The 20,188-nt window shown below is 45.3% G+C and overlaps 1 protein-coding gene across 8 annotated transcripts in view; it reads right to left on the bottom strand.

Annotated features, from left to right (window-relative positions):
- PSD3 (pleckstrin and Sec7 domain containing 3) overlaps positions 1 to 20,188 on the bottom strand; it is a 189,595-nt gene that overhangs the window by 124,383 nt on the left and 45,024 nt on the right. For 3 of the 8 annotated variants that reach the window (XR_013232652.1, XM_077345395.1, XM_077345394.1), the window contains 2 exons: positions 15,114 to 15,479; positions 14,300 to 14,491 (listed from right to left, as the gene is read on the bottom strand). Coding sequence is in view for 5 of the 8 variants with exons in the window: in XM_077345395.1 (XP_077201510.1) it covers positions 14,300 to 14,491; positions 15,114 to 15,479 (558 nt within the window). In the remaining 3 variants the exon portion in view is untranslated. Of the gene's footprint in view, positions 1 to 2,191; positions 2,215 to 2,422; positions 2,444 to 3,501; positions 3,648 to 6,195; positions 6,429 to 9,147; positions 9,262 to 14,299; positions 14,492 to 15,113; positions 15,480 to 20,188 lie in introns of those variants that run through there. The other 5 variants (XM_077345398.1, XM_077345400.1, XM_077345397.1 and 2 more) reach the window with 5 other exon arrangements.

Here is a 20,188-nt window from a genome sequence, read left to right as displayed (position 1 = left end):
CACCTCTTTATTAATATCATAGAGGCTCAAGAGCATCGCAGATGATGATCAACCTACTGAATTCATGTTAATCCCTACATGGCACAGAACTGAGCATCATTTATTTAAGAATCAATGATTTATCTTATTAATTACTTTTATGGTTTTACCTCTCTTCCTCCCCACACACAAAAGAAGTCACATGGAAATAATCTCCTCTCTCAGTATTTGATGGATAACATTGCCCTCATTTATATCATTTATACCACCCTTTGAAGTCCTATATAACAGGCCTTCTAAGCATGCCTTTGAAGAAGCTTACTCCTCTGTGATGTGAGTGGCCTAGTGGCTCCCAGACACCACACCAGACTGCTGTGCTACAAACTCATTTCCAATCTCTAAGAGCCAGGATCAGGGCTTATCTGCCATCCAACAACTAACTCAGTGGAAACTAGTGAAGGTGCCATGGGAGGAGGGGAAACACCTCCCACACTCATTAGTCTGCAAAAGAACAGGATTGTGGACTTTCAGTTCAAGTGTATTAGATTTCTCCTAAGTGGCAAACGACCATTGGTTACTCACCAAAAAAGGTCCTTCTCCTCTGAGGACAGGAGGAAAACTTGATTGGGTGATTCCCTATCTCCCACTCTCTGGGAGGCAGGACTAAAATTCTTCTGCTTCCTATCTCCTTGGTGGAGTACCTCCTTAAACTAGTAAAAGGAGGTAAGTACATAGTGATCAACACTTAACAGTTAACTCCCAGCAACGGGAGATGTATTAAAAAACAGGGTGGACTAAATTAAACATAACATAACAAATATATGTATACCAGTAGTCTGCAGTAGGCTAAATAATTTCATAATGACATTGTACTGGGAGGGGCAAGATGTCCTCCTGTCCTCAGAGGAGAAGGACCCTTTTTGGTGAGTACCCAATGGTAGTTCTCCCTCTGAGTCAGGAGGACATCTTGATTGGGACCTATCAGAGCAGTGTGCTAAGTCCCTGGTGGGTCTTCGACTTCAAGCTACATAGCATGCTGTATATATATCCCATCTGTGGAGGGTATCATCTGACAAAAACCATACAGACTGCCCTTATAAGTCTGTAATAAAAATGAGGGTCGCCTCCTTACCAACCCTCAACCTTTTGGCATGCCTCTCCATGTTGTGCTGCACTCCTAAAGGAGTGAGGCTGGAATGTACAAATAATTCCTAATTCTTATTTATGTCTCAGCGATGTTCTCATTTAAGCCAACATGTTTGGTCCCAATAAGGAAGAAAACTGAGATAAGTAATGTCAGTTTTTCTAACATGTTCTGTTTAAAATAAAATAAAATAAAATAAAATAAAATAAAATAAAATAAAATAAAATAAAATAAAATAAAATAAAATAAAATAAAATAAAATAAAATGAAATGAAATGAAATGAAATGAAATGAAATGAAATGAAATGAAATGAATAAAACACTTTGCAAACTCTCCTGGCTTCTATGATATACCAGATTTTCTCTTTATGTTGCCTAGCATTAGGACAAGAAAAAACTGCAAGTTGATCACCAGCTATAAAGGAGGGGCTGATAACAGGATGTAAAATTGTGTCTGTTCTAAGCACCACTTATTGTCAAACAGCAGATCTCCGACTTATAGGAAGGAGCCCAGATCTTTACATTCCACTATCGGAAGTAGCAATCAACAGTAGTAAGGATTCCATCCTCAACTATTCCACACCGAAAGTGATGTCTGGTGTTATAGGACAGGCATCTATTTGCTAATAATATGGGTTGTATCAATTAGTGATTGTATTTTTACCCCTCCAATATGTAATTCCATGGGATAACAATTTTAAGTAAACAGAGGGACATAAAATATCCTTTAAAAATTGGACCGGATACTCTCTTAGTCACTAACAGAGACTGTTAAAACAAACTTTTACATGCTATTTTAATCCTTCATCTCTAACGTCCTGGAAGAAGATCCTTGACTCTGGGACTCCCCATAATCTGAAGGGAATTATATAACTGAGGGGGAGGCACTGAACACTTTAAAAATATCATGACATCCTTGCATGGGGATCATGGCTGGCTATCTCTATCTAGCTCCAATTTTCATATATGTACTGCCAAGGCGAGCACTGAACTACTTATACTTGGTTCCAAAGCCGTACCTGTGGATCACTTCTGAATTCTATATGGCAAGGATGACAGAAGACTTACCTGTGCATGAGGTTAAAAACACCATTTCTAAAATAAACCAAAGAGCAGTGGACCAGTTTGCTGTGTCACTATGACAATAACTCAAACTTTGTATTGGCCAACAAGGCTGATGGACATATCAACAGAGCACTGATTCTGACTCTGGAATCCTGGCAGTCCCAACAGAGTGAGATATAAAATTAAAAAAAACATGGACAACCTCAAGAATAAATAGTCTGTTGACTCACTAACCAACTGCAACCAGGAACACAGAAAACTTATCCACTTCACATCTGCTGCATTCCAGTCCGGTATCTGTATTGTAGTTATGGGGACTGCTCAAAGAAAATCCGTAAAAATATTCTCAGCAGAATGAGACAAAGAATATAATTTGATTTCATTATTCTTATATGATCAGCAATTCATCTATCCCGCTCTCCTAATCTTTGGCATATTGGGGATAGACTTTTAAAATATGCCTAGACTGGAGAGGAGATTTTTTAGTTCCCCTTAGCCTATACTATCCTCAGCCCCTGCAGTTTACACAGCACCACTCCGGGGTGTGTTTAAGTTGATCAGTAATTCTTCCAAGGAAAATCTGCTGTTTTAAGAACCTAGCTGTTGTAATGCATACAAGTAGCCTCTAGGAGGGCAAGTTACTGCCTTGACCCTGTAGGGCTCCTATTTGGCAGTCTGTAGCTGAGCAGTCTGCCAGAGAGGCCGACTGCAAGAAGGCCCAGCCAGAGAGAGAGAATGGGCCAGAGAGCCAAATAAAAACCTTTCTTAAGTTGGGGCAAACTGACGTGTTTTGTTGTTCACGATACTGCACTAGTACTACCAGGAACTCGGCTAAAAGTATCAGTGGTCTTTGCTTAAGCCACAGGGCCTGATTCAGCTCCCCCTCATCAGCAGACAGGCCCTCAGCCCTTTGAGGCAGTTTTGAATCTATGGCGGCTGACTGTGCTTAGGGTGGCTCTCGCTTGAGTCAGGCCCTGAGACCCTCACATGCCAGTTGGACCCTCATCCGCTCCAACTGGCATGGACTCCCTCGACCCTTTAGACGGGTGTGTTTTTTTACCTCACAAATCCTTTCACCTGTACGCGAGCACAGGCTATTACACTGAACCAGAGCCCCTCCCCTCAGCCGAGGGGGATTTACTTTTCCTCTGAGGTACTTTTCTTTCTTTCTCCACCCTCACCGTCAGGGGATTGAACATGCTCTGGTAAAGGCCGGCTTTAGTTGGCCAGGAGGCTCTTCTCCCCAGCCCCAATCAGTCATCTCCCTCATAGCAGGAGGAGGGGGAATGAAGGGCAGCTTGTGGTTACATTACCAGTTGCTGGAGTCAGTCTGCATTTCAACAGCCTCCCTGTCTGAGGAAGCCCTGGGCTGCTCTGCATTGGTGTGATGGGAGTGATTAAAATGGCCGCCCTGAGAGTTCAGCCTTGGAAACTGCACCTCCATCGGTGCGGTTGCCATGCCTTTTGGGGGGGAATTCTAGTTAGGCTCTGAAGTTCGCTCCATGCACTTTTCAGTCAAGGTGGCCCTACAGGGCATGATGACCAACAAGGTCTGCTCTCAGCAGCCTGTTCCTCGGTTAAGAGTGACCAGATTTTAACATTGGTAAAGCAGGACACCATTGCCAGGGGGGGGGGGGTTCTTGATTTAAAAATTGGTCTATATGGAGCAACAAAAAGTTTAATAGAACGCGTAGAACACAAAAATAGTATTGTAATATATATATTTTAATTTCAACATAAGGAAATTTGCCAGGTACCCCCAGATGTCCCTCCAAAAGTGGGACAATCTGGTCACCTACTTAAGACGGCCTAGAAGGTATGGCCACCGGCATTGGCTGCTCCATGCAGACTGATCTTCAGTGGGGGCAGCTCTGAGAGCATGCTCCCCTGGGTTAACAGAGCCTCAAGTATTGGTCTCACAAAGAGAACCATCATTGTCATGCTTCTCTGCAGCCATCCCAAGTGAGTGAATAGCACTGCCATTAGTTGGGGTAGAGAAAATGGCTGCTGTGGGAAAGGAGCCCATCGCTCTCTTCTCTGAGCCTAAAACTCATACAGAGCAAGGCATGGGAAGAGAAAGTGCAGAAGGGAAAGTGAAACTGAGGAACAGATAAGCAGAAGACAGTAAGCCTACTAATCGAGATGCTCTGCCTGTCGAGGCAGGAAAAGAACCACCGACCAAGGAGACAAAAAGAAGAATTTCAGTACTGACTCCCAGATAGAGTGGTGGGAATCACCCAATCAAGATATCTGTGGTGAGGAGAGGAAGGGTATTTATTTGTTTGTTTATTTATTGTATTTATATACCGCCCTCCCAGGCCAACTTCAGGTAGTGAAAAGCAGGGTACCAAAAACCAGCTCATACTTAAGACTGAGGTTAATAATGGGATCCTTATCTGATGGGCCTCCCTAACAAAAGTTAGAAGAGTGGCCTGCAATCAGACAGACCATCACACTAACTAGGGAGGATTTAATTAAACCACATTCTTGCCTATTGTCTGAACTCAGCCACTATCCCCCAAGCTAATTCACCTACCTACAAGGTTGTTTGTAAGGATTAAGTGCCCTCTATGCAGGCTTCCTGAAGGAAAAGCAGTAAAAAATGGGGGTGGTATGAGGGAGGCTCTCATTTGAGCATCTGAAAACATTCTTTTTCTCTAAGCACTCCTGACGGGAGATGACAGATACTTTTCATAGTTAAAAATTGAGGCACCCTGTACTTGTTATGCAAAAGAATTTGCTTTCAGAGTTCATGTACACAGCCCATTTTAATTAGCCACATATTTAAAATTATGTGTGTACATGCTTATGGTGAACATCTGTATTGGGGTTTCAGCAGAAGAACGAAGACAACCTCTTAGCCAAGGCTGCCCAGAAGGGTGAGTACCCAGACCACTCATGGAAGCCTTTAATTGTTTAATGTGTTTATTTTTCACAACACTTTCGTGGAAAGTCACACTAATGTGCTCTGGCACACAGTCTAAAGATGATTACTGTACTGTAAGCCATAAATATTATGCAATCACTATGCCACCAGCAAGGCCCCCCTCCATTAATTTTTTTTAAGGAAAGGCCATTGTTCTAAGAAGCATTTAAGAGCAAGCAAATCCGCATTCTTAGTGAAGATTAGAAAGAGTCGAAAACCAATCTTTATAGGATTGATTTTATTACTCTCAAAGCTATCCTCTACACAAAAGCAGGATTAGTCCAATGGGACAGGGAGCACATGCCACTCTTTACCAATACTGCAGTCTGCTGGAGCCTATAGTCCAACCGAAACTAAAACGCTTGGTGGAAACCTGTGGGAATCTAGACGAATTTCATCACATCGAAGTCCTCTTTAGAATTTTATGCCATGCTTTACAAGGCGGAGTCACACGTGTGTACACAAAAAACACAACAAGTGGCACACTTACTGCTATCAACAGGCACATCTACCTTTTCCCAGTAAAAAGAATGAACACCAAGCAATTCTACAAAGAAACCCGTTTGCACAATGAGGTAAAGCAAGCCTGTACTAGATCATGGAGTCAAAGTGACAAGAGTTCTGTATCCAGATTATAGGTTTTTCGGTGATATTGGAAAATTCACTTCATGTAACATTCAGGTCGCATTGCCAGTAGAAAAGATTTGCGGGCCTGGCAGATGGCTAAATTTTTGATCTGTTTAACTGCGACCAAAAAAAAGCAAGTTCCCCCAAAGAGACTGAATGGACACAAGCATATAAGTGACTCAGAAAAAACAATTTCTCTTACAGTGTATTGTTAATGTACAAACGGACCTGAAAACAGTCCTCGCTGTAAAACTCACAAATCTGATTTTAAAGAACATATTCATTTTTGCTTCAAAAGCAGCTGCATTCGTCTATTGTGGGGAGGGGGCTTAAAAGCCAACAAATATTTTTTTATTCCAGCATAAAACTTTCTGCAGACTGCAAATGGACTTCACATGACTATTACATCACAATAACAAAAACAGAAGGAGAAAGGAAGTTAAAAGCCAATTACCTGGTTTGGAAAACTGCCAGCCCGTGATTATATCACGCTATCAGGGCATTCTATCTCATCGGCATTTCTTTTTGAAGCAACAGAGGGCACCAGAAGCATGCACCGATTTCTGCTTTTTATGCATCCCCTTGGGGTAGGAATCTAAACTTGGGGGGGAATATTTAAAGATTTCCTCTTCTGCTTAGGTCCCTGCCATGACATCCCTCCAACAGACCTGCTTCAAACAGGCACAATATACAAAGAAATCACCCCTGACCCCCTCCACTAACATTCCCTTTAACCATTTGAAGACTGGCTCCGAGTGCTGCGCCAGCTATTTCTGCAGCTGCTTCTGGATTAATTAGAGGGGAGGGGGGCAAAACAGCTGCTCCCAAACACGGCGTTTAGTGTTTTTTTGTTTTTCTAATAGGTTTTCTGACATATGCCTTCTTTTGTGTGTGCATGTTTGGATTTCACAACTTGTTTGGGGTGGGGTGGGGGGATCCACTAGCAAAAGCAAATGAATCTTTCCATTTTGCAAACAGGGTTCTTTATCAGCTGTGTCACCAAACAGTTCCAATGGCTTTTACATGGTTGCTGATTGCTAGAGCGTACAGATTGGAAGGGGGAGGTTTGAAATAAACCTGCATTTCACTGCAATTGTTTGCTCCTGCCTATCTCGAGAGAGAGAGAAAGCTGAGAAAAGCAGAGTTAAGGGAGGGAGGGGTTGATAAGACAGACATGACTAATGGATAAGAGACTCCAGGCTGTTACGGTCTCCACTGGAATGCATCAGCCTAACAGCCTAAGGCAGCGGGGAGGGGGGGGGGGAATACTGTACTGCACAGCATAAAAAGTGTTGGATTGCACAAAGATGTGCCAGTATTTCCAGCTAAGAAGATGAGTGCTTTGTAATATATATCCTGTTGTTGTTTGTAATATTCTTCTCTATTTTTTGGTTACTGGTACCCTGGAATTCTTTCTCCCCCCTCTTCTCCTGCTGGGAAGGGAGAGATATCATATCAGCAGCATATAATGTTATAGAATCCACTCTCCAAAGGAGTCAAGGGAACTGACCTCTATAATCTGAGGATCAGTTGTATTTCTGGAAAATCTCCAGTCTTAACCTGGAGCTAGGAATCCCTACTGCCCAACTGACCCAAGGTTATATCGTGCAGTGGTCCCATCCCCCAGTCCGGAGACTGGTCCCGGTCCGTAGATCCATCGGTACCGGGCCACGGCTCCTCCTCGTCCTCTTCCCCGGCTGCTGCCTCAGGGGCTGCCCTGCCACTCTGCTACCGGATCACCTCCAGCGGCCGCCATGGCTAGAGCTCCCCCTCAGAGTGGCACTGCGCAGCTGCTGCTTACAGCACCCCCAGCGGGCGGCGGGAAGTCAGGGGCGCCGGCGGGAAAGCAAATGGAGCAGGGGCTCAGGCGGCGGCAGTGACGTCCCTCGGCAAAAGCCTACCCCCCCCTCACGGACCTCAGTAAAATTGTCAAGCGTTGACTGGTCCCCTGTGATAAAAAGGTTGGGGACCACTGATATAGTGAAGCTTCACAGTTGAGTTGGGATTCACTTCTGGGTCTCCCTGGCTCTCTAGTACAATACTCAACCTGGTACATCATACCAAAGGTTTCTACCCAGATCACCTCTTTGTTTCTAAACCCGGTTCATGTATTTTTACTGTTTGGTCACTGAGTCCCCCTGTGTTCCTTGTCCTGCTCTTAATCAGGTTCAGATCACTGTTTGGCCTTCTTTGGGCCTTTGGATTAGACCAGGCATGGGATTCATTTGCTGCTCTACACTTTGTGGGATGGTCTGTCTGCAGAGGCTGGGAGAGCGCCATCTCTGCCAGTCCTCAGAAGGAGATGCAAAACAGCCCCACTTTAGATGGCACCCCATTGACACTTTGGGATTCTTCTTTGTTCCAACTAAGGTTTATTTACTTACTAGGAAGAAAGCCCATTGTTATTAAAAATACAACCAGGTGTTAGCCTTCCCTCTCCCTGCTGCATCCCGAGCAGGCCCACTGAGGCCTGGAGAGGCTGTGGCGGGCCTTTTTGGGGCGGGGGAAGCACTGGCATGGCTCACGGCTTTCCCTGCCTCCCCATGTGTCCGCGAGGCCAGGGCTCACCCCCTTTCCTCTCAGGGCCCAGTTGCCGGCTGGACAACCCTTCTGGAGGCCAGCCCTCCCCCTCTTCCCAGCTTGCGTTCGCAGTCAGTCGAGCAGAGCAGGCTGACAGTGGAGGGAAATGCAGCCAGGGGCAGCAGGACAACCTAACTGATTGGCTGTTCATTGGACAGATGGCCAATCAGATATGCAATGAGTCCCAACTCCTCCAACCACCCTTTTCCCATGTTATTTATGGTACATAAGATACAAATGTCAATCAGAAATCCAGTGGCACTTTAAAGACCAATAATATTTCTTTCAGCATAAGCTTTTGCAAACCATAGCTCTCTTCATCAGATGCATGTAGTATATATCCATAAGAAATGAATTAGCCCTCAGATGAGCAGCAGTAAATCCTAGAAGATTAAAACTGGTTTCTGAAGACTGTGCTTTAATATCAGATTTGCATGTCTATTTGTTCTTCTGCAGAAGGACTGTTCCATTGGCCAAATTCACAGAGCAGAAAGGCTCTCTCTCTCTCTCTCCTCTCTCTCTCTCTCAATCTCACATGCACTCCCAACTCTTTGATGGATGCTACCCCTTATTTGGAAGCAAGATCATATAACAAAAGTATTGCGCTTGGGAGAGTTCCCTTTTCTAAAAGGGGGTGGGGAACATCAACCCTGTCCTTTTAGGGGAAATTATACGAAGTACAAACACACAAAAACCTGCATGCTGGCATATGTCCAACCAGGCAGGGCCTGCCTTAGTTTGGACCCCGCCTCCATCCAAAGAGCATTACTTTCCAATATCACAGCAAGTACAACAAAAGCCATACACAGTTTGGGTTTGGACTTACTGAACACAGCCAAGGTCAGCAGCTGATAGGCCGGCTGAAGAGAAACACCCAGAGACAAAGGAGCCCATAGGGACTCTTTCCTGGCCCGCCAGCTACGAGAAATGCCTTTTAATTTTGAGGCCATGTGACTGTCTCGCTTTCAGAAACAGAGCAGCTTGGCCTGAGCCCCCTCCCCGAAACTCAGCCCCTAACAGCTGTACCGCATGGAAAAAGGTTTGTTCCCCCCCTTATGCGCCTTCATTAAAAGGATTGGATAACAGTGCTGTCATGCACCATTCCCTTGTAGATCAGCTGATCTGCAGTCAACGTTTAGAGCTTGGCTCTTCTTTGCACCAAAGCCGCTGGGGCTTTGTAAAAGATCCCTTTGTGAGCAGCCAGCTCTTGGTTGGTGACCTACGATCTACCTGCTTTGTTTCATTCCTCGGTTACCGTCTACCCATGTAGCAAAAAGGATGCAAAGCAACCGGTCTCTCATTGCCAATAAGATTTTTCCGCGTTGAGACTCGGAATTGGTAAATGCTCCCCTGGCGTGCTTTGGATTTAGGAGGACCAGCTGGCTCCCACAATCTGGATTTTCATATGTCAGCACAAAATGTTTCGCTCGCCGCCAAACTACCCAACTTTTCACAACACACATACACAAAAGGCTTAGGTTCAGTAAAGAAACGTTTTCAAATGGCAAGAATCCTGACATTCTGTAATCTAAAAAAGAGACACTCCAAGTAAGTCACAGAGTTTGAGCAATAAGGTACTCAAACCTAGGACAGGTGCCTAATTCTATTTACGACCCCCATTTTGGAACCCGGCATCACACACCTTTTTTTTTTTTTTAAACCATTCAGGGAATCATTTATAACAGAACAGTGGGCAAGAGGGATAGAAAAGTTCAGAATGATGGGGGACTTCTAAAAAGATGACTGTTACAATCTGCAGAGGGTGCAGTCTCTCTAGCTGGAGCTAGCTGCCTGCCACACCACACTGCCAAAAATGCAAATGAAGTAGTGACACCATTCAGTTCCTTCTGTTCGCTCACAGTCCACCAAATCCAAGAAAGAAAATCTGAGGGGGGGGGGCTTGACAGAGGAAGAGGGGGGATCCCCTATTGCTCCCCTCAGCCATAGCGTATTTACTGTCTCCAACACAAAGAATTCCCCGTTTTTCCTCTATCCCTCGCTTGTAGCCCTTTCACTCCAAATTCACAGCACTGCGGGCAGAATTTATAAACTCTTGCTCAAATATGAAACTGAGTCAGAACAAGTGAAAACTTGCATGATAAAGTGGACGCAAAACTGGTGAGACTATTACTGTGGGGGAAATGGGAACAAATATGGTGTAGAAATAGGAGACTGCCGAAATGCCAAGCACTGTGTGAAAACTGGTTTAAGATGTTTTATAGGTGGCATTCGACACCTAAGGTTATTAGCACAATGTCCAAACAAATCATTTGTCAGTGTTGGAAATAAGATGCTGTTAGATCTTTTTTCTCTATGGGGTGGAATTGTAAATTGATCAAAAACTTTGGGATAAAATTTCATGATGAATTGCAAACTGTGTTTTAAGTGCAAGCTTGCATTAGACCCGAAATACACGTTGTTAAGCATCATACCTACAGGTATACCTAAACAGAGTGCTGAATTCTTCTTCCACACAACAACAGGCTCCCCACATGGACTCATGGGGCACAAAACTAGCCGTAATGGCTGAACTACTAACAAATGTGGTTAATTACAGCCCGCCGGAAGACTTTAAAAAAACACTGGGATGAATAGCTGAAATAGTTGTAAAACTCTATTTCTGTAACTCTGTAACTTTTCTGAATTATTATTTAAAAAATATAATATATATATATATATATATATATATATAAACCAAATCCACAGCACTGCAATGAATTCCCTGCTGAACTTCCCACAGATGACAGGGACCATCTAGTGGCTGCTGGAGACATTGCTGAGGCTTATTTTTCAATCTTTCATTTGCACAGCTTGATCTCTCTGAAGGATTTCTTTCGAATATGCTGCACCAGCCGCTGGTCAGACTCCCCTGTGTTGCAGAGTGTTTTACTTAGTCTTATTTGACACAACATGGATTTACATTCAAACAGATGATCGATTAAAATTCAGGTGCCTTTCACGTAGTGGCTGTCTGAAAGACGCCTGAATCTAGGACTCCTGCACAGCCACCCTGAATGCACGTGGCCAAGGACAAGGAGGGGCACTGTTGCCATCCCAGGATGATATTAATTCAGCTGTCACTGTTGGACTCTGCAGGGTTGGGCTATGGTTCAGCAGCAGAACATCGCTTGGCAGACCTAAGTTCCCAGGCTGTGGAGGATGTAAAAAACCTCACCTTGAGACACTGGAGAGCTGCTGTGAAGCCAAGTGGACAGTACTGATACTGATAGGCCAGTGGCCTAACTCAGTATAAGGCAGCTCTGTGTATTCAAAGGGTTTCCCATCTTTTCTTGACTCCCCACCGCCCACTCCAGGTCTCAAGGTTCTCCTGGAAGCACACCATGGACCTACCACCGGCCTGCCAATCTAGCAAATCACCTGTCTATATTTTATTTTTGTGGTATCAGGCAGATCTTTTCTATACAGTATTGGTAACAAGTTTTAAGAGAAACATCTCTTGGGGTGAGGGATACCTTGCATATCTTAAGACATATAACTTTCCTTGTTTTCTGGTCGGTAAATGAAAACAATGTATATAGAAAATCACTTGTCTATAGCAGCTGCGATATGAAGAACTACCGACTTCCATCCAATCCTCCAGGGAAAGGAAAGTCCAGTGCTGGAGAGCACCACAGCAGCCGAGCAAAGACTGCTGCGCCCAGCCCTGCCACCAGGAGGCCTCATGCTTACTAGCAAGGATCCTGCAGGGAGGGCCAACAGCCGATGTGCTGCCAGATCCTACGGCACATCCTGCCGCACACACCGTACCTGTCATAACGGCAGGCCTGAACGAGCATTTATTTATAGCATGCTCAGTACTGGGGATGATGCATACTAAAAGGTGACTCAGTTTGTACAGTTCTACAGCACACAAGACCTTTCACAGCAGAGCACACCTGAGTAACAGATCTGTCCGTTTCAAAACGGAAGGGGGGGGAATCGACTCTGCTTAAAGACGCCCGTGGAAATGAGATGGATATTGAGCTGGCGTTCCAGTTTCTAACCCAATCTGGTTCACCAGCTTCCCCTGGGAGAAGCAGTACTGGGAAGCTGTACACTCAGCACGCAAAACGGCGAGGCTAAAAAGCATTGCTTTCTTAGCCCTTCCGAATGCTGTCTCCTAAATTAAGCATTTGTCAGAGTGCTTCCGTGCCTTGAAGCTGTACATCGTGGAACAGCGATGGCCTACCTAACTGCAAACTATTTCCTCTGCTTAAAGGAAGGAGTGAGCAATAAAATTCAAAACTCTTAGATGGTATAAGCATTGCTATTAAACACAGGTTGGCATACACAGTATTGAAGTTCTTTCTAAAGCCTCTTTTACATTGACTGACCATTCTAGCCCTGGCAGTTCAAAGCAGATACTAGTATTTCTCTCAGTGGGTCAAGGATTGTTATAAAATGAGTGAGCTTGACACCCTGGCCATGGCAACATGGCATCCTCAGAATTAGGCTCAACCCAATAATTGATCAGGCAGCTGGCTGGGTGGTAAAGCAGCCAAATCTCCAATCTGTCCTTTGCAAGGAACCTGGGCACTCCTTCCAAATCTCTTTCCCAGCTCCCACTTGTTTTGAGAGTTTGTGGTAGATTCTGGGTACAACACTCCCACACTTCCCAGTTTAAATTCTGCTGCCTGAGGTCTGGCTTTCAGCCTGCTCTGCTCACAGGTCCAGGCTTGCCGGGAATTAACACAATGTCACAAAAATAATTATACTCAGTGGCAGTACAGTGTCATTTCACTCCAAGGGCCCTCTCGTTTAGATGTCGTATTACTGCAGAGCTAGCAATTTTTTTCTGCCTCTCCAAAGAGTTCCACAGGGAAAACATCGATATCCATGCTGACAGCACCACTATGACCTCTGCAGGAACCTGACGGTCTCCCGAATGCATCTGAGAACGCTGTGGGCAATGCAATAACTGAACATGCACCACTCTAATCCTGGGACAGGTGCTGAGGAATTCTGTGCAAATTTGAATACGTCACAGTTCCTGGAACGATGCCTTTTAGGATACAGCAGAGGATCAGAAACCTGAATGTTTCCCATAAGCAAACTCTCCCTCTCCTTGAGGAAATTAGTACGCCAGGGACATAGTATCTCATTCACTGTGTCTAAATCTACCTACAGTTAGAAGAGAGTCAGAAAAATGGGGTGGAAGGCTTATTATAGCAGCTTACCAAGCAAAATACAGTTGCAGCTAATATGTGTGTGTGTGTGTGTGTGTGTGTGTGTCGGGGGGGATATCTAGTCCTAAGTAGCAGCTATATCACAATATACAGAGCTTTTCTTTACGAAGCCAATGTTCCTAGATTCTGGCCCCTAAATGGAACTCAGAGCAGGGCTATGCTGTTAAGTTGCAACCTGAATTTTCAGTGGCGCCTATTAAGTTGTTCTAGATTGAAGGAAAGAGACAAAAATGCCTGGAATTAAAGTGAGGTCACCAGGCCCAGAGGCAGATTTAGCTCTCAATTAGTACAAAGAGAAAAGACAATGCCTGGGGACACCTGCCCAGAGTTAGTAAAACTTGCCTCTGCCACTGCGAAGCACAGCCATGAGTCCAGGACTGGCATGCTTGTTCAAGATACAAGAGAAAGAGTGCTTCTTTCAACCCCGGGCAAGAATGTCTTGCTTTACAGGTCCCTGGTGTCTGCTGGCTTCAGCAGGCCATCTATTTTACAGGGGATGCCTCACAAACCGTACAAATGCCCTTCTTGGGCCAGATGCAGTCATAGGTCATACACATGGCATCTTGCTCTAACAGTAGAGGGCCAGAAGCAGTTCCCAGAGACCATCTTGCCCCTTTCCTCCCACCCGTCGTCATGCTAGTATGTTTGGAAAAGATACTTGCATGTTTTGCCACATTCCCCCAACTCAACAGCTTTACTGGCAAGCCAAGCACACCAGTCAAATGAGGATATTTAGAAGTTCTGCCAGCATGAAAGTTCATCAACACAAAACACAGGAAGGACAAAAAATACCTTTTTAAGTGACAGGCCTCCATGATGTCCGACTCCTTCATATCCCCTTCATAGCTCCTGGCATCCCCATCTGGGCCCCCTCCTAAAAACTGAGCATCCTCCTTGATGCACTGCTGGATCATTGGAGTAAGCGGCAATTCAGAGCTGATGTAGTTATCGGTGTCTGAATCGAAAGTCTCCAGCGACTCGGCACTGTAATATAAAGAGGCATTGTCTGCAATGCTTTCAGACTGCGAGCTGTACACGTCTGTTGCTCAGGCCTAACAGATGTCAGACCTGGTGCTAACGCCCAAGTGGCTCTTCATGGCACCCCCCTGGATCGCTCCTCAAAGGATGTGCTTGTTAACAAGTTTGGTTTGAGTCTTCTGACATTGCTCTCCATGTTCCACTTACATGTTTTGCGCGATACCAATCACGACATAACAGGTGGCAGCTTTACCTTTTTATCCACTTGTCGGGCAAGTACTGTGGACTATACTGCAATACCACCTGGTCAATTGAATTTAGTATCTAATTTGGGGGTTGTTAATTGCCCTTGGAGAGACCAGACTATTGCCAAATATCAGTGCTAACAGTCTATGGAGACCTGTATCAGGCTTTGCAGATGATAATGCTGTTCCAGGCTTTAGAAGACTTAAATGGTCCGAACAACTTAATAACAAATGACTTCAAACCTTTAAAAATTCAGATATGGAGTTTCAGCGGTGTAACTCTAGTAGTTACACTCTAGCAATGATATGATTAAATGTTATGAGGCCATAGCCCCATTACCTTAAACCAATGCTTATTAGTAACAGACCAGTAAAATCTATACCTTATGCAAGCAATGTCCCTTCCGAAGGGGAAGGCCTCCGCGATGTCTGACTCCTTCATATCTCCTGAACCGTTGGTGATGCCACCGCATTCGCCCTTCCCGGCCTCTCCGTCTGGAGTCCCTTCTAAAAACTGAGCATCCTCCTTGATGCACTGCTGGATCATTGGAGTAAGTGGCATTTCAAAGCTGATGTAATTGTCAGCGTCTGAACCAAAAGTCTCCAGCGACTCGGCACTATAAAATAAAGAGGCATTGTCTACGATGCTTTCAAACTGTGAGCTGTACACGTCTGTTGAGACTTCGTCGGGCGGTTGCCCAAGGACATCTTCCATTTTTCCACGGACTGCTTCTTCCTCCTCCATTTCCCTAGGAATCAAAACCAAAGAAAGCCGCTTCAGTTTTTGTTTTAAGGCTTGCATGTGGGCTTGCGGAGGGGTTCCCGTGCGCATGTGAGAGCAGGCTTCCCTTTTGAGCTCCCAGGTATTGCAGGGCTTACACGCCCGGGCAGCAACTGTATTTACTGCGATGCAGAAGAAACACCCTCAGCCTCCCCTCTACGCCCCCCTGGGACAGAGCAGAAATAAAAATGGTTTGGATGTTATGATGCGCATGAAGAAACAACATCAGCTCATTGTGTTCAGTGAAAAGACACACTGTGTGCCTCTCTGTCCTAGATTAGCCTTGAGAGATTCAGAAGCTTCTGGGTCCGCTCTTCCAACATCGCAGCCCATTTACAAAACAAAAGGAGCGGTTACGGAATGATAGGAAGACAATGGCTGTTGTCTTTTTAGGGAGTGGACGGTGATATGATTAAGGTTCCTTTTCCCACACTCTTTTCTTTTACCCACAGCATCAAGAGGTTTTGCGGGTTTTCAAAACATTCCACACGCACTCACAACCACCTGTGAACAGAGTTAGTAGCAGAATGAGTGTGCCCACCCCAGGCGGTAAAGCTCTGACTGCCAATGCAACCTCAGGGAAAGGCCTCATCCTGTATGCCCTGCCGTTGGCCAGTCCGGAGTTACTGGTTGGTTACCATGTGAGACTGGATGCTGGATTAATGGGCCACTGGTCCAGCAGAGGTCTACTGATATTCCTATGATGTTCTATCATGCCTTGAACATGGGGATATTGCTTATAGCCCCTTCAAAATGGGCCAACACTCCAAGAAGGAACCTGGGAACTGTGTTCTCCCCCACACACACTGCATCACATCATCACATTCACATTTGAAACTGCCCTAAGGGTTTGGATATACTTGGTGAGTTACTGGAGAGCCACGGCAGAAGTTCCCTCCAGTCTTCTCCCTGTGCTACTCTAATAACATTTGTAGCAATCAACAACAGGTTGATCGACTGCTCAGAGAACACTTGCTTAGACAAACTATTATATGGCGAAAATCTGTCTTTTTCAAGCCAAATGGCAAAATTCTGTGCTTATTTGTGCAGAGCCCCAAATAGGATAACTGATGGTAATAGCGGCTAGGACATATTATGATGTCTAATGCTTAAGTTTCATATTCTTTTATGTTATTTTATTCAGATGGCTTTTTCCTGTATTTTTTAACTGCATTTGATATTTTATGGTCTATGACCGTAATAATAAACTACTGCTAATAGGTTGTTCAATGATATCCCTAAACACTTCATGGGTTAACCAAATGGGTTTGGCCAGACGACTGTTTCCTTCTTTCTGTTATGGGCCACATGATCCCCATTGTCATCAGAAGTGTCTGCCGGGAGGGGGGGGGTTAGGTAGAAACGGGGCTTGGAAAACCAGCCCACAGGAAAACCAAGTATGGCATCTCTTCCACTGGCCCTTGCGTCTTCACGACCGTTTATGGACTGGAAACTTCACTGCCCCAGCTCTCGTGCAGGAGCACAAATCGGGGGCGGATGAGGTGCACCAGGCCCAATGCACCAGGCTCGAGTGGGTACAGGAATTGGTGGTGCAACCTGCCACAACTAAAACTCCAGCCTGCAGCCTGGCATGAAACCTCTAGTGCGTAAACAGTCCACCTCTCTTCCCACTAACAAGATAATGGCACTGCTGGCAGTGGCTGTGGAGACAAAATGGGCCTCTCCCTCTCCAAAAGCTCTCTCGAGCAGCACGTGAGATGCCCTGGGAAGACGCTCTTCATCATTTAATTCCCCAGGGTCTCCTGGGGATGCCTTGGAAGCTACCGAGACATGATAAAGGAAGGAATGGAAGGAGAAGAAAGCTGGGAAAGACCACCTACCGCCTTTTATGGCCTGGCTGGTCAGCAGGCAGCTTCGACGAGCATCACAGGCTGAGTGAAGATGAAGGGGAGGGCAGGGAGAGAGGTGTGGAGAGCAGCACTTTAATGCTAGCCCCCAGGTTGAAAGGGAGCCTCATCATCACTCCCTGCTGAAGCTCTTGCTTCCGAGCCAAAGGAATGCAAGTTTGGATGGAATAAATACCTACCTACCTACCTACCTACCTAGCTATCATCTACCATCTGTCATTTTATTTGTAAGACCATCCCTCTCAGCCCAGCCATCTCAGGGTGGTGTACATCACAAAACAACACAAGTTAAAATTATTAAAATCTAAAACAGCATTAGCGTCCCTATAGTTTTCTCCCATGTAGTCATCCAGTGCTGACTGCCAGTATTTAGATGTTACAAGAGAGAATGTTACCCAGAGGGGCAGGGGTCTTAGATTTTACTGGCGGCCCAGCCACAACCAAATACCTGGTGGAACATCTGTGTTTTGCAGGCCCTGCAGAATTGGGTAAGTTCCAACAGAGTCCATGTCTCCTCTGGGAGCTGATTCCACCTGGAAGGGGCCACGACCGAAAAGTCCCTGACCCTGGTCGAGGTGAGGTGCACCTCTTGTGGGCCAGGAACCACCAGGCTGTTAGAACCAGCTCATAATGCTCTTCAGGGGACATATTCAGAGAGGTGGTCCCTGAGGTATGCTGGGCCCAGAACGCATATGGCCTTCACTTCACCATAGGCAAGGCTTTTAGGAGTTACTATAGCCAGGTTAACAAAGCGGCTCCTTTAAAACCAACAAAATTTTATTAAAGGTATAAGCTTTTGTGGGCACAGCACACTTCTTCAGACACTGAGGAAGTACGCTGTGCACATGACATCTTGCACCTTGAATAAAATGTTGATCTTAAAGGGGCCACTGAACCCAAACTTTGTTCTACTGCTTCAGACCAGAAATGAGAGAGATCGTGATCTTTCCTCCCAACCTCTTTGCCAGAGCTGAAGTATTCCGTCTGCACCAGCTCATTATCGGCCAAGCAATCTCCTTCCCATCACCTCATCCTGCCCTTCCACAGATGGATTCACCAGACTCAAAAGAGATTTGCCTTCTGAGTGCTTCCATATTAACCTAGCCAGCTGGCCCAGGTTGGTCCTTGTCAACGTTGTAGTCAATGATAAAGGAGTTGCTACAGCATCTGGGAGGTCAGTCATTAAAGTAATTAAAATATGGCTTGTTACAGGCGAGGTTCTGACGGTGGTGTGCATAATAGATTGTAACACATATTACTCATGCCTGCAGCGTGCCCTGGTCATTAAGCGCTCACATGCCACGTACAAAAATAACTTAATGAAAAACTACAATTAAAGGAAATGCTGGCTAGCTATGCAGTTTGCAGTTCAGGAGGAAGCTAAAAAAAGGGGTGCTGACCAGAAAAGCAGGATCGTTTCAACTCTGAACCAAGGATGTTGGTTTCAAAGGGTCATTGGACAGAGGAGAACCACTTAGTGTGTGCATGCACACTTTCTCAGCCAGAGTTTTGTGAACCCCTGGGGTTTCATGACGGCCCTGGAAGGGTTTCCTGAAGGGGTAGGAGTTAATTAATTTTTAATATATTTTTATAATATGCTAAACATTTGTCAGGTAATGTGACCATATACGGTAAGGTTGACCTGCCCCCTCCCCAGTTGGCAAATCATGGACTTGGAGGGAGTGGGAAGGGGAGGGGCCCCAGGTGGGCGTGTCCACAGCTATTATTCCGAACCATGATTGCTCCACCTCTGGGGTTTCTTGAAGCCTGAAAATGTTTCAGGGGTTTCTCAAGGGTAAAAAGTTCAGAAAGACTGCACTGAGAATACAACTGAGATTTCTTCCACATCACAAAACCCAGACTGAGGGAGAGTGGGAACGAACAATCAAGGAGCACTGCAGCAGCAACCCAGTCTACAGGACTTCCATCCATGTGGCCACTGTTTAACCAGCACAGGCCTGCAAACCTCCCCCACAGCAACAGGCGTGAATGAATCTGCAAGCTATTAGCATGCTGCATTGCAATTTATCAGACTTTTAACACGTTGCCAGGCCGCTTGAAATGCTGGGGAAAGCAGTCTTTATAGTTTTAAAAACAAATAGTCTTTATGACTCTCCAAGCTAAACAGAATGCACAGCAGCCCCTATGCGGTGCTTTGTTGAGGGATGCCAACATCCTGGTGAGAAAAAAATACGACAAACTTCGAGAAGCAAAAAGTCACGATGAATATTTTATTGCTCTACTTTCCGAAAAGGGAAACAGGAGAGTCAAAAATAATAGTCACACGAACTAGCAGAGACTCATATAATAGTATCATTCCTGTTCCTAAATATGCATGGAAACTGAGGCGTTTGTTCTCAAAATTTTCATGGAGGTATATGCCTACCTTTCCTTAGGATCACCCCCCCCCCCCCGCATCTCCAGGAATTTCCAAGCCTGGAATTGGCAACTCTCAGCTTCTCAGATGACAGATAACCCTGGTTTTGTCTTCTCCCCAGCAAGCCTACTGAGCTTTGTATCACAGCCTAGCACAAACTGCACAGCCTGTAGCAGACATGGTGGAATGATAGCAAAAGAGCAGCAGGAGAGCAAAGAGCTATGGGAGAGGAAAAACTACAGTATTCACTTTGCATGGGGCAGGTGGGGGGCAATCAGATAAGAAAGAAAGAGCACAGTAGAAAACTGTGTATCTTCTGATTTTCCAGGGCTGGCTTATCCCACCTACCCATCCCTAACATAGAACAGAACTTCGACCATGAAGAAAGGACTATGAAAACAAATGCCCCATCTGTGCATGTGTGTTAGAGTG

The sequence above is a fragment of the Paroedura picta genome, chromosome 7 (genome assembly GCF_049243985.1).
Source record: "Paroedura picta isolate Pp20150507F chromosome 7, Ppicta_v3.0, whole genome shotgun sequence".
NCBI classification, from domain to species: domain Eukaryota; kingdom Metazoa; phylum Chordata; class Lepidosauria; order Squamata; family Gekkonidae; genus Paroedura; species Paroedura picta.
Note: the sequence above shows the minus strand (reverse complement) of the source record. Positions and strands in the feature narration are given on the sequence as shown.